Source organism: Salminus brasiliensis, chromosome 7, assembly GCF_030463535.1.
Source record: "Salminus brasiliensis chromosome 7, fSalBra1.hap2, whole genome shotgun sequence".
In the NCBI taxonomy this organism is placed as follows: Eukaryota; Metazoa; Chordata; class Actinopteri; order Characiformes; family Bryconidae; genus Salminus; species Salminus brasiliensis.
The window spans coordinates 21,752,009-21,766,728 of record NC_132884.1 but is presented as its reverse complement, the minus strand read 5'-3'; the positions used below and the strand labels follow the sequence as shown (position 1 = coordinate 21,766,728).

Sequence of the window (14,720 nt, the reverse complement as noted above, 5' to 3'; positions counted from 1 at the left end):
AATTAGAAATCATTTTAAAGCTGTGCATTTCTGAGAGTAACCAGCATAAGTATCAGCCAACATCTGTAATGATTCAGTATTGTACTCTGTCAGGATAAGTGGCATTGTGCCCTATCTACTGAGATGTGTTTGGTAACTACTGCTCAGATTGTGCTTCTTGGGCAGCGGGTCGGTGGTTTCTGATGTGGCCTCTCCCGGACGTGCCTAAATTTTCCCTGGTCTCTCTGGGCTAGTGGGCACCAGAAAAAGGTAGTGAAATCTCAGTGCTCAGGCATAAAGCAGTCCTGTGGTCAGAATCTGGTCTACCACTGGATTCCCCATCAATTAGCTATGATGCAACTTGGCCTTAATTTTGCCATGGAGCTGCAAGTATTTCAACATAGAAACAAAACAAAGCAGTACTTCCGTTAAAGGAACTTTTTTTGGCCATCTGCACACGTACAAAGGAAAAGCTTAATTTTAGTGACTTGAATATGATCTTAATTTTGCATGTTGACTTTTGAACTACGCTAATTTTAGTGATATTCCTGATATGTGAAGGAGAAGTGGTGCAACAAAAGAGGAAGAAAGCACAGACAGTGCTGCTTCAGTATTAGGGGAAAACAGGACTAGACAAAGACCGCATTGGGAAGTTAAGAAAACGTGCCACATGGAAGAAAATTTTGTGGGCAGGCCAGTGTGGATTCAACACAAAGTGGATGCAAAGAGTTGTAATTTAGAGTTTTTGTATTGCGGCATGAAGGACGATCAAATGTTTTCAGCACAATTCCCTCTCTAAATCTGCCAGAGAAACCTGGCCTTGGGTGTCTATGAACGTTCTCATTGAATATGCTGGGCTGCAAGATCAGCCGAGGTCAGGCCGGACCTTTGCCAGCTGAGTGCGAACCGAAGTAAGTGACAGAATGTCCAAACGTGGTCTTTTCAGGGTAGGTGTGAAGGAGCTTTATACATCATATGCGTGATGTCAGAGTGTCTCACATCTCAATGCTGGTATGTATTATTATACATCTTGAAAACCTGACAGTTTCAAAACACGAATATGAGGCCCAGTGCCGCACCAGGTGGACCATGTGTAGAAAGTGCTTCCTCATAAGCAACAAACTTAATCAAGGCAAAAACAAAACTAAAAACGAGAATGACATGTTGCAAAATTAACCCTGACTTTTCAGATTCCACGTGCTGGTTGCACAACCCTGAGCTCTGGGAAACGGAGGCTGAAATTTCGTAAGATTCTTATAAGAAGTTCCCAACTTCTGCGAGCCCCTGAAATGACAGTTCTAACGTCTTACTGGAACTTTGACTTTGACTGGAAGACTTCGACTGAAGAAACAGAAGAATTTCACCAGATATTTTTGGCGAAAAAAAAAAGGAAGGAGGAAGGTGGAGGGAAAAGACAGAAGAACGTTACTTGGTTTCCAATCTACAAAGGAAAGTAAACCTATCCGGCATTCTAATGTGATTTTAATACCTGTGCTGCATCTCAAGTGCAATTTGCCCACGTGAACGCTTATCAGATGCACTTGGAGATGGAGTCAGACATGGTGTTCAGCCTTTTGCATGCAAACCCTCTGTTTGTCTAATCTTTGTGGATTTGACTACAGGCTAACTGGTGGGAAGAGGAATCACGGATGCGATTCTGAAGGAACAGGAGAAAGATTATGGGAGGGGAAAATCTAGTTTTCTGTGACAAATGTAACACTATTCTAAAACCTGCATTTACAAAGAGCCTGAAGAAGAATGTGTTGTTTTTTTGTTTGTTTTTTTAAAGAAGTCTTAAAGAGAGGAGAATTAGGCTGTAAATGTAGAATCTACAGCTCGATCAGGAGGAAATTAGAGTTTCAAAGAGCATGCAAACTAGCTGCCAGCTACACGTTTTCCGTGTAGATCTGTGTTACTGCAGCCAGGGTCATTTGTGAATGTATGCATGCATATGTATTGACTGTAGGTAGAGGTTGAAGGGTGGGAATAAAGACATACTGAAGTCTTGTGTGTGTTTATGTCTGCAATGTTTGATTTTTAGAGTTGGTAATATAAATGTCTATCAATGGGCAGTAATAACTCTACACTCTTGAAAATAAAAGTGCTACAAATGGTTCTTTGAGCGATGCCATAGAAGAAGCACTTTTGGTTGCATAAAGTGTGCATAAAGAGTGAGACATCAAGTAAAAGGTTCTTCACGTTCACACATCTCTTTTACAAACATGGCTCTTTAGGGAACCAAAAGCAGTTCTTCAATGGCATCACTCAAAGAGACATTTGTAGCACCTCAATATCAAGAGGAATTGGGGGGTTGAGATCTGTAGATCTCCCTGAGATCTATAGAAATTGAATATTTAGCTAATGAGTCATGTATCATGTTTTAAATGCTTTAAATACATAACTATGACTTGAATATGACCCTTTTATAACTTTTACATTCATATTGAGATCATAAAATGAGGGCATACTTTACTGAATATTATTCGAATGGATTTTGTCATCAATACAAACATTACAAAAAGAAGGCACTTGAACTGCCAGCTTGAGATGCACGTTTGTACCTTTAGTAGAAGTTCATTCAGTAGTAGGTTTACATAACTTTCTACATGCAGGGCTCTGTGTGTGCCTGTGTGTGTGTATATATATATCTAAAGTATCACACTCACAATGTAGCAGGGCTCACAATAGGCTTTCTTCTCCACAGCATAGAAGGGTTTCCCTCTCAACTTGCAGCTGCAGGTCATGCAGACGAAGCAGTCCACATGGAAGACCTGATCCATGGCGGTGCAGCCCGTTCCCTCACCCACCACGTTCTCTCCACAGCTAGCACATCGACCTGAAGACAACAAAACACTAACTTAACTTCAAGCACACAAGCATAGACTGAAATCCAATCCAATCATCTGTACAATTATTGCTGTCAATCATCAGAACTTTGGGTTTCCTACTGTTGGGTTAAGTTTAATGACTTGCTGCATCTTTAGTATGATGGAAAAAGGCAAAAATGCAGATCCTGTGTTTAAATGATGTAAAAACAGTGTGTTCTTTTTTTGTTTTTAAATTAGAACATGGACGCTGTCTACAAAAGTGTTGGGCAATACTTTCCCTGTTACAAACGAATGAAGTAAAACAAACAGTAGGAAAACAAGAGATCTAATGATTGATAATGGTCTGTTGAACAGATGCGATAGCAGATGCTACAGCATTTAATACACAGCTATTATCCGTTCACATGACACATTCATAAGCAGTCAAGGAGAAAACTCGTAGTTCATACGAAATACTATGGAATATTCTGCTTTGGCAAACTCTGCTTCCCTGTCTTCCCCTGCACTTCCACTTCCACCGTTAACAGGTCAGATGCGCAGGTTGAACATTAGGGCTATATTCGCAGAGCGATATTAAAAACTCTTCTGCTTCAATGATAATTTGATCTTTCAAGCATAAGGACCAGAGGGTTTGCACCACCCCCACCACCCCCCATTTTAAAGCAGATGAGCCTTACTGGGGCCATGGAAGATTCTCTACAGAGATGTGATCTAGAATTGCGCGTCTGATGGATAAAAGAGTTTATAATCAATGTCAAATGAAACTGAATATGAGGAACACTTCTAAAGTTAGGTTGATAGCATCTCAAGGGAATTTACCCCTTTATGGTGTTGCGATTTTTTTCCTATTTAAAAAGGGTAAAGTGATCGGTTGCCCTACAATTGAAGAAATCTAAGGCATTTAATAAGGTCAGTCCTTTAATGTAGTCCATAGTGAGATGAAATTCACTTTGTGTGGAGAATGGGGATCAATACGTTATTGCTAACACAAATACACGTCCACCATCTGTCAACAACATTGACTACTCCTGTACAGGTCCAAATACATGGATGTACATGGAAGGCTTAGCAGCTGCATCATATTAGTATAATCTGCCAATACACGACAAGACATACTGACTGTGACCATCAAGCACTACATACATTTAAATCATCCGGTTATAAACGTCGACATGCTACTTTCCATATGCCCGTTACTCTGATCTAGAGGTTCAGCACTAGCACTGTGATAAGAGCCAGATTAACTGTCACAACAGAAGTGCTTTGAAAAAGAAAAAGGCAAAAAAAAAATATATGCTCCCTACATCCATAACAAGAGCCGAGTGTGGCTTAGGTCCCCTCAGAAAGTCGCTCCTTCTCATGATAAAGTAAAACTTTGTTACAGGGCATCTGAGCAGATCCTATTGCACCAAAAAAAGGCCTGATTGCATATTGTGGGACACGGCATTTGGATATCTTTAATTGAGTTGAAGATATCTTTAATTGAGTTTAAGATGTCTCCAACTCAATGCAAAGATATCTTCAACCCAATTAATGACGCTAGCAATTTAATTAGCGGTATCAGGAAATAATGGGCTTTAGAAGCGTATCTCGTGCTGTTTTCTTTTTTACACATCTGAGGACAGATACAATCTCGCCGAAAAGGAAATGTGAGATATTGTGAATTAATTTAAGTTTATTCTGTAGTTCCTCTGCTTTTTTTTCACTTTCCTGCCTTTTTTTGCATCATTTAAAGCTGCCTTTAGAAGCAATCGCCGCTCTGTCAGCGAGAGCGCTGGAGTTCAAGCGTGTCACACACACAAAGAGACACGAACGGGAGCAGGAGAAATATCAGACAGCCTCTCATTTCCCCTGTTCGGCACGTCAGAGGGAAAAAAACAGATTGAACTCTCTCTTTTCAGATTAGATATCAAAGCTCCGATGGGCAACAACCTCCTCTGTAACTCCATCTTCATCTCAGATAATTTCCTTCACTTGTCAGTGTATTAAGAGGTAATCTTTGTTCAAAAGACTTCTGTTGACTCCAAGTTGAGAAATGGGGGGGTGAAAACTCAAAACACACAAACAAAGAGATAAAGTTAACTTGTAGTTTAGTTCTGGAGGTGGTGACATCAGGCTAATGTTCCAATGTAGAGAATCAGTAGATTTGCTGGATCTCTGCAGAATAGCATGTAGTCAACCATGAAAAGCTACAGGTAGGTATTTTTGGAACTATTTACATAATTTGAACAAACAAATGGAAACAGTATAGTCTCTAACTTGTCAATAGAAAATGTAAATGATGTAACCATGTAATTAAGTATGTAATTTCATAAATAGTAAGATGACCGTAATAAATATAAATAGGGTTGTCAGCACTACAAAGTAGTATCTACATTTATTTGTTTTACCAAAGGTGTTCCAGTTCTTCTTCAGAGTGATGCCACAAAAGAACCACTCTTGCCTTATGGTCTCCTAAATTATTGGTTATTGTAATCGTGTTTGTAAATGGGGTTGTCAATGTAACAAGCTTTTACATCAGGTTTACCAATAATTGGCCCAGGAGGACATTAGATATGGCTGAACAGCTATTGTAACCCCACTGAAAACAACACTCAAAACTGTAAAAATGCATCTATAAATGTGCCAAAAAAAATAAAACAAAACATTCACCACAGCATTACACCACCTCTATCAGCCTGGACTGTTGACACAAGACTGGTTGGGTCCATGAAATCATGCTGCTGGTGCCAAATTTTGACCCCACCAATCGGTGTGTCAAATTGCGATTCGCCAGAAAGTTTTTTCAGTCTTCAACTACCGGTTTTTGTTGACCCTGTTGTCACTGCAGCCTCATCTTCCTGCTCTTGGCTGACAGAAGTAGTTGCTGTTGTCCAACCTTAAGGCCCATTTTCCAAGAATGGACATGCTGTGTATTCAGAGATGCTTTTCTGCTCACCACAATAATAAAGATGAAGCAGTACTGCAAGTCACTGATTAAACTGGGATTCTGATCAATATAAATGATCAATATAAATTTCAAATATTTCATACTTCATATTTAACAACTGTATTTTCATTTGTGGATTCATGTTCATTTTGTTTCATTTATTTCTAAGGTTTTAATACTAAAATGACTAAAATGAAAGTTGAGCCATTATTTTGAATACCCCAATGCCAAAAGCAGATGGGCTGATGTCTGCTAGGTCACCGCCAGTGCACTGGCCGATCTATAAACTACCCAAACACACACAATCAAAACAACACAGACCTGAGAGTTGTGATTTGAGAGACGGCTGTGAAAACGTGCAACTTCAACAGAAGCTACATAGATGGTTAGTGCAGATTTAGAACTGTGAAGTGAACCTGTTAGTTGTGAGTTATTCAGCAGTTTTGAGTGAGAGTGTGTGTGTGTGGGGGGGGTCTATGTGTGAGTGTGTGTGTGTGTGTGTGTGTAAGTGTGTGTGTGTTTGTGAATGTGTGCGAGTGTGTTACTGAGCAGGTCTGTGCCCCAGGGCTGAGAGTGACATTTCGCTCAGTGACTCAGCCCCAGTGGAGGAGAAAGAGTGCAGGCAATGCCCCACTCTACCCATGTTACATAAGAAGCTTTAAAAAAAACATACACACACACACACACACACACACACACACACACACACACACACAAATATGCTCTTATGTAAAAGCTGATCAGTGCAGGCAGAAGATGAGATGAGAACGTCACAAGTCTACAGCTGTCCCAAAATTGGTGGTCATTATTACTGTGGAATAACTGACTCACATTGAGCTTAGAATTTAGTGAACGGTAATGATTCATTAGCCCCATCTCCTTCTGACTACTGGATACCAATCAAATATTCAGTGCTTCTTATATGTAATACAACATAGTACACATAGTACACAAGTACTAAAACATAAGCATTACGGTACATAAGCATCTTAACAATTGCTGTGTTCAAACGTATACGCTATAAGCTGACTGTCAAACACCTTATAAATTGAATATTATATTAAAAACACTTTAATAAATTCAAATACTCAATGAATACATTCTTCAGTTGATGAAATCTGCTGTACAAACAGTAAAAACGTAGAATATTTGGTCTCACTTTATTGGACAACCCATGTAGATTTGTTGCATTAAAAAAAAATAATAGTTAAGATTAGCAACAGAGATGTGGTTTTACACATGATAAAATCTCATTTCTGGTGTGGTGGCAGCCCTACTCCAGACATCTAAAGGTTAAACAACTCAGTGGTGAGGTCTTCATTTGGCATGCTGCCTGTGAGGCTGCAGGCAGGTGTTTCAGTATCACAGAGCCAGGGTGTTTCTCCAGCTCCTGTGCATGTGTATGTATGTGTGCATATATGTGCAGAACATGCACAAGAAGACATGACACACACACACACACACACCAACCTGGGGAAATCACTACAGGAAGAGGGGCTCCACATCACACACCTCTCTTAGGCAACAGAGAGAGAGAGAGAGAGGTAGCATAAGAGAAGAAGAGAGAAGAAAAAAAAAGACTAGATGAAAGCAGGGATGGACAGAAGAAGAGAACGAAAAGGTGCTATGATCTGGTCTTAGGCAGGCCATAACAAAAAAAGTGTGCGTGTGTATGTGTGTGTGTGTGGAGAGCACATTAAACAGCCCTTACATCAGCATGGAGCAAACGTTCTGCAAATAATTGCTCCATCAATCCTCAGTGTATGCATGTGTGTATTTGTTGCAAACTTCATAAACAGAACAGTAGTGATGAACTATGCGGTGTGTAAAATTTAGGGCTGCAACAGTTGCATCAGTTGTTGGCAGGGCCTTCCTTTGCTTCCTGTTCTTTCCACATCCCAAAGGAATTTTATTGGATTCAGATCTGGTAACTGCGAAGGCCACTGAAGAACTCATTGTCATGTTTGTGAAGCCAGTTTGAGATGATTCACTTTCTGACAGGGTGCATTAACATGCTGGAAGTAAGCATTAGAAGTTGAGTAAATATTGGCCATGAATGGACACACGATGTGTTACAATCCCCAATATCTGAGCCACGTCAGAAGATGCTCATAAAGTTTATAAATGAGGCCCTAAGGCTCTCAGACGCACCTAAATACTAACACGAAACGTCCTTTCCTATGATCTCTCTAAGGTGCAGGTTTATGTGGCTACCAGGTTATTATTAAAAAAAAAAAAGAAAGGAAAGCAGACAGGGGGTTTTGAGTTTTAATGACCAGAAACACCTGTGGATTTTTTCCAGATCTGAAGCGAGAGTGTCTCTAAGTTCTGGTGGTCTACCGGCTCTTGCACAACTCATCAGGATTTGTCAGAAGTCTCCTTTTCTCAATATATATTTTTTTAAACTCGACTATCTTGATGCTTCACATTCATAAACGTAAGCAACCCGTATCTCTCTGTGAAGTAAATGAATCTGTCCCTGGAACAGCACATATGTGCACACACTGATAAGCCGTTTTGCTGCACTGCCAGTGTTGGTTGATGAAGAGACACATGAAATCCAATCTGACAGTTCACATTCATGGTGCATGCCACGAATCAGATATGTAGCTGATCTAGGACCACGTTTGAAAGTGACTCAAATCTGATTTGCAAAGATCAGATCTAAATCAGATAAAACAGCAACTAAAGAGAAGCGTAAGAGGACTGGCTGGACTGTAACTTTCATTTTTTCACATATTATATATATATTTGAACAAACTCTGCATAACAGTGCAGTATAACAATGTGCAGTATAACATTTGAACAGTCCAACATACCTTAAAGACTTTTACAGCATTGATCTTCATAGAATTTCATCTAACGGAAAGCTCAAATCCAAAATTCTAGATGTGTTTTAATTAAGTCTTTAAGGCATCTGGAGTCTATTAAGACGCTCACTCGTCTCGTTAAGTTGTCTGTCCTTCTCTTACATGCGTTTTGTGCCAGCTAAGATGGCAAGGAAGTTTGTCCTGCATGAATAATTCCAGCTGATGACATAAATAAGCCTGCGACAAAGGCTGTAACCAGGTTTGTGAATAATGGAAGTAAGCACATGTACGGCTCTATCGGCCCAGCAGAGGCTTCTCCCGTACACCCCCCTACACCCCTCGCCCCACACCCCTCTCAGTGCTGGGCACAGACAGCTCATGAAAGAGCTTTTTCCTCTCGTGTCCCGTGCTGGGGGAATGGAAGGCAAGTCTTCATATTAAAACTTCAAATAGCTCCTTTGTAAGCAGAAGGAGTGGGAGAGGAGGAGTTCATTTACACTTTATACAGCCTCTCTTCTTCTTCTTCTTCTTCTTTTCTTTTTCTCTGCCGTCCCTCAGAAGCCTCCACTTGCTCTCACATCCAAAGTCAAAATAAAAAAGAAAGTGTGAGGGGGGAGGGGAGGGGAGGGAAGAATGAGGAGAAAGAAGAAAGAGGCGGCGTACGAAGCTCGCGAGCCGGAGGAGGCTTATGGTGGTTAGGCAGTTTAATTGGATAAAAGAGGAAGATTAAAGCCTTCTCCACTCTGTTCCATAAATAATTGATTTGTAATGTATTTGCGGTGGCAGGACCAGGCCGCTGTTTGGCGATGGCGGACTGCTTGAGTGGCAGCGAGGCTCGGATTCACACTCCATCGCGCCGCTCTTTGTTTTTTCACACTGAGAGACATGGGGCGCTTGAAAGCCAGACGAGAAACATGCTCACACGCACACGCATACACACACACACACACAAGCAAGCAGCAACAGCAGCAATTTTGATCTTGTGTCGCTGGAAATCAAACGGCGCGCGTAAAAAAAGGCGGCACGCGAAAGGAACTTTCGCATTTGTGAAAGGCCAAACTTTTTTTTTTTTTACACTTGGTGAGAGAGCGAGGGATGTGCTTTTCCTTTACGAGGAGAACACGGGCTCTTCGGCATTCGCGGTATTAGAAAACAAAGCCCATCACGACCGTACACATGTAAACAAATACGCAGAGCCCACAACGTATTCCGGGCCTGTAAGAAGTTCGCTCCTACAGAAATAAAAAAAAAAATGTTTGGTGGTGTAAACAACGGCGCGTTGGGAGACCAAAATAGTGGCGGCTAAGGCGATAGCGAGCAGCGCATTCTCAAGGATGGCGTTTATCTTGGTTTTCAGGAACAACAACAGTAACAACAAACCGCAGCAACCAGAACAAAAAAAAAAATATTTCAACAAACATCTGTCACGATAGCAAACTCCACTGCTGCGAATTATGCTGCTCTGATTCACAAGTTTATTACAGAGCAATGTTTCCCCCCCATACACACACAGATACACACACACACACACACTCCTACTCAAACCGAGACAGAACAGAAACATTCATTTGTTATGACAGATTCTGAGAAGAGTACAAAAAAATAAAGGTACGGGGTCGTGCTGAATTCCTTACGCTTAATTATGGTCATAAACAAACATCACAGGTCACTGAGCGTTTAACAGCGGAAGCATGTCTGCATGCTGAGAGTACAGCTGCCAGCTACTGCATCGCTAGAAGCCCCAGTCTGGGCTTCCACTTCTTTATCATCATCATCATCATCATCATCGTCGTTCCTCCTTCTTTCCTTTCTCCAGTCTGAGTGTGCTTGGCCCTGTTTTCATGGCCCCGTGCAGCTATGTGGCCCCCTTGGTCGGCCCATGACGATGCGGGCGGCCGTGATTAGCGTGCTGCTGTCTCTCCATGACCCTTACCCATGACCTCGCAGAAATCTCACTCCAATGGCAGCAAATAATGATGAGACACAATGGGCTATGACTGTATGACTGCTGGAGGGGGAGGGGGCATGCCAGAAAACATTCCAGCTCAGGCCATTTTGGCTGCAGGATAGCAGGGAGTGGGCTTGGCAGGGTTGGGGCAGTGGATGGGTATATGTGTTTTGGGAGGGCAGATAGATCGAAGATACAGATAGATAGAAGAAGAGAGAAAAGCAGAGGGTGAAAAAAGCGGAAATATAAATACATATTGACATATTTGCTTATTCTATTTTTTATCTTGTTGGTTTTAAAAAACATAGTGGAAACATTGCATGATGAACATTAACATGCATTTTAGCAACATTTTAAGTTCTAATATACAACATACAGTAGATGTTTATTACTGCGTCTAGAAGAGGTCGTATACGCTTTTGAAGACACTGTTTCTGAGATAGAAGGTTTTTGTACAGTGCTTCGTATTGTTTGTGCTTTGAGTGTGCATTTGTGTGTGTGTGTATGAATGGGCCTTTCCTGGGGTCAAACGCTCACTCACGAATGAAATCTAGCAACGTGAGTCAGTGTGTGCCGCGAGCTGCTTTAGCTAGGCTTGCATGGCAGCTGATCTTGCAAGCCTGAGTGGAGCTGTCTGAACGAGGCACGGTCGGCTACAGAGGGGCAAGGCCACCTCACACGAACCATCACAAGGGGGGAAAAAAAAATTAGGCCTCCATCGACAGTCAGACAGAGCGAGAGAGAGAGAGAGAGAGAGAGAGAGAGCGAGAGCGAGAGAAAGAGAGAGAGACAGACCGTGCTGGCATGGCATTCCGAGACTAGAAAGCAGCACAGCCAGCGTCTGGCTGGAGAGGGAGGGCTAAAGCTCATAATTACTGAATAAACTAAGACCAGGGAGCCAACACAGAACCATGAGGGAAATCCTGTGTATTCATCCAAAACACTAACAAACAGCACCAGCAGATTAGAGGCCTAATAAAGCCCAAAATATCCCACTACTTTTAATTACATGCCATCTCTAATAAGAGATGTACACTAAATAAATAAGTAATCATTGTTCTGAATCCGGTGATTTGTAGAAGCTGTGTTAATCTGCAAGTGTGATTTCGAAAGGCAAGATGAAACAACCACGGGCAACGATCCACCAGAGGTTTCTTTCTAGATAACTGACAGAAAGCTGAACTCTGTCGGTGGCAGATAAATAACCCAACTCCCACCTCTCCACACACAGGGTAATTATTCTGTGAGCAACAGATTAGAGTGCCAACCAGACAAAACTGTCTAATGGGAACCCAAAGCCAACAGAGATCACCTCTGTACCAATGCAGTGAGGAGAAATTGTGTTTACAAGTCTAGGAACAGAGACCTAGACTAAATTACCTGAACCACTGTCCACATCTAAAAGAAAAAGGTTCTTTGAGAGTTCCATAACCAAAGCAGTGGTTCCGTTCAAAACCATGACAACTAAAAATAAATAAATAAATAATTAGAATGATTAATTGTCTTTTTGCATGGAGGATAACCATTCTGGTGGCTTTCCACATGGCCATGGTTCAGGACAGAATGCTTACAAACTGGACTGGGCCTAGTTTTCTCAGCATGGTGAGCTAACCATACTTAGGGCCTCAGAACCATTTGGGTCGGCGAGCTTAATGACAGAGTGTCACTAATTGGCTCCAAACTGGCTAACTTGCTAACCTGCTCTGTGATCTCAGGGGGAGAACATGAGGCTGGGCAAATCTGATGGGGACAATTGTCACGTAATTATTACGAGATGGCGTGCACTTCCTGGTCATGATTTAGCAACACAGCCAATGAAAAAAAAAGAAACCGTAACCGATTGAATGGCTCTGCACCAGTAATGATACATAGAACGGTATTGTGTGGCCTTAGAAACCATTTGGCCTTCAGTGGACAAGGATGTAGAATGGATATTTATTTATTTATTTATTTATTTTTTAAAAGGGGGGGTCTATATAGCACCAGGTTGGCACAATACAGAAGCCGTCGCAACAGTATATCCCTGAGGCATGTCAGTCACTGGGGTTTCACATTTACAGTAAACCTTTTAACCCTTAACTGCTCACAATATAATGAGAAAGGCATTACACAAGAGTTACATTACACAAGACCTGCACATTTTACAGCCTAGATACCATATTTAGGTACAGCTGGAGTTGACTGTTTGAACAGAAAATAGAGAAGTGTGTGATGGGAACGGATTCTAAAGTCTTTCAAATGGAATCACCCCAAAGACCTCTTCTAGCAGCTTTATATTTAAGAGTGAATGAAGGTTTAGGGGGACTGCTGCATGATAAAATCAGTCAGATGTAAACAAAGCCATTTGAAGCAGTTTGATATGAAATGCTCTGTTGTAGTAAAACATGCTCACAGTGGTGATGATGGAAACTAGAAATCTGAAGAGTTCAATGGCCCTAGCTTACCTCACTGAAAGGTGGTTAGGAAGGGTTATAAATAGGCTTGTCTGAGTCTAAGCTTTTTTTTTTTTTTACCTTAACCACAGTCATATACTTACTATTTAAACATCATAAAACAACTTGTATAGTTGTATAGACAAAACTCAATAGATGCATTCTATGGCATCTTTAGAATAGTCTGACTAAAATGGTGTTAAGGAGCAGCGGCCCTCTGACTAGGCAGAGGTCCATTTTAATACATTAATGTGTACAAATGAGTCAGCGGCTTGACCACGCTGCCATGAGCTTTTACCACAGCCTTTTTTGTGAGAGGCTATTTTAGTGGAGCAAAGAGCACGACCTAGAGTGAAGCCTAAAGTTGATGGCAGGATGCCTTCACCGTGGGATTACACACTCAGGGCTTAGATGAAAGCGTTTCCACAGAAACTGTCACATCGTCCAGTGCATTAAAAGTTCCCAGGGCGGATGCTCTCATCTTTGTTTTTTGGTTTTTTATATATATATTTTTTATGGCAACACACAAAGGCCTGACCTGCCTGACCCACTCTGGGGTTACTGTGCTTTAACACACCGCCTGCTCTGCTTTGACACACACACAAGTAGGAACGAATATGAAAGCAAGCTCCTAAGAGTTGGCTAAGGGTGAGTAAGTAAAATGCAAATGCACTCAACCAGTGTATCTAGGACAATACTCCAACCCTTCTGACGGCAGTCCTCGATTAATACATTAACACAGCCCTTTACACAAGCACCGACATCTGTACGTGAGCACATGGACACTGGGCTAAACTTTTCCTGACCCATTTACCTCGCCTGGTCCCACGCTCTGGGTCCTGGCCCAGTACAGTAGCTACACAGAAACTCCTAAACTCTTCCAAGATTCTTCATCAACATTTCATGAAGAAATGTCTCATAAATTATGAGGGCACCTCCAGCTGACGTTGTGCAGAGAAGAAGGTGGCGATTCCCCTCGCCTTCTCAAAAACGCAGGCAGACAAAAGCACGGATCGTCTCCAGACGTCGCGAGACGCTCCGCTTGACCGTCCGTCGTGCATCTTTCAAGAGCTTTCAAAAGACGCGCTTACACATTTCATACACGAGTCATAAAAAGCAGGGATGGGAATTATGGAGATCTCAAAAATGTTGAGAACGTGGCTCGCATACAGAACAGCAACCCCAGACACCCTCTCTGATAAGTTCCTCAGACCCAGCCTCCGAGTTCAAATGAATCCACAGCTATTACAAAATATATTGAGCTGGAAATATTAATTAGTCAGATACTTTAGAAAGTCTGATGGCAAGCTCACTTATTTATGAACGATACAGTGCACCTGAAGTGCTGCATTATTCAGTTATGCGTCCCGCTTTTGCTCTTTAGAAACACTGCGACTGCACTTGCATGCCCTGTGCCCAACTTTTAGGAGGAGGGAGAGAGGGGGGGGGGGGGGGGGTCTTGACATTTTTGATACATAATCAATGTGCAAAGCAATGTGCACACTTGTCAGAATCAATAGGCGACACATGCATAACTACATTACTTATGAAACCGTGTTGTACAAACTCTCAGCTCTGTCGGGGGACTGACAGTGTCGTACATGAGCAAGCTCCGTAAGTAATTGTTCTAATTTCTCTTAGCTTTGCGATGTGCTTCATACAATTGTATGACTGTAGTCTTTTCTCCTTCCTTCAGAGGCTGAAATGAATCATGGCTGCCTCAGGAGACCATGAACTCTAAGCTCCAGCCATGGAAGCTACAATGGCTTTGTTTGATTAGAACCTCTTCAAAGC

The 14,720-nt window shown here is 41.8% G+C and overlaps 1 protein-coding gene across 3 annotated transcripts in view; it reads right to left on the bottom strand.

The window, feature by feature from the left end:
* lpp (LIM domain containing preferred translocation partner in lipoma) overlaps positions 1 to 14,720 on the bottom strand; it is a 234,874-nt gene that overhangs the window by 26,836 nt on the left and 193,318 nt on the right. For all 3 annotated transcript variants that reach the window (XM_072684124.1, XM_072684123.1, XM_072684122.1), the window contains one exon: positions 2,646 to 2,815. In XM_072684124.1, the coding sequence (XP_072540225.1) occupies positions 2,646 to 2,815 (170 nt within the window). The remainder of the gene's footprint in view (positions 1 to 2,645; positions 2,816 to 14,720) is intronic.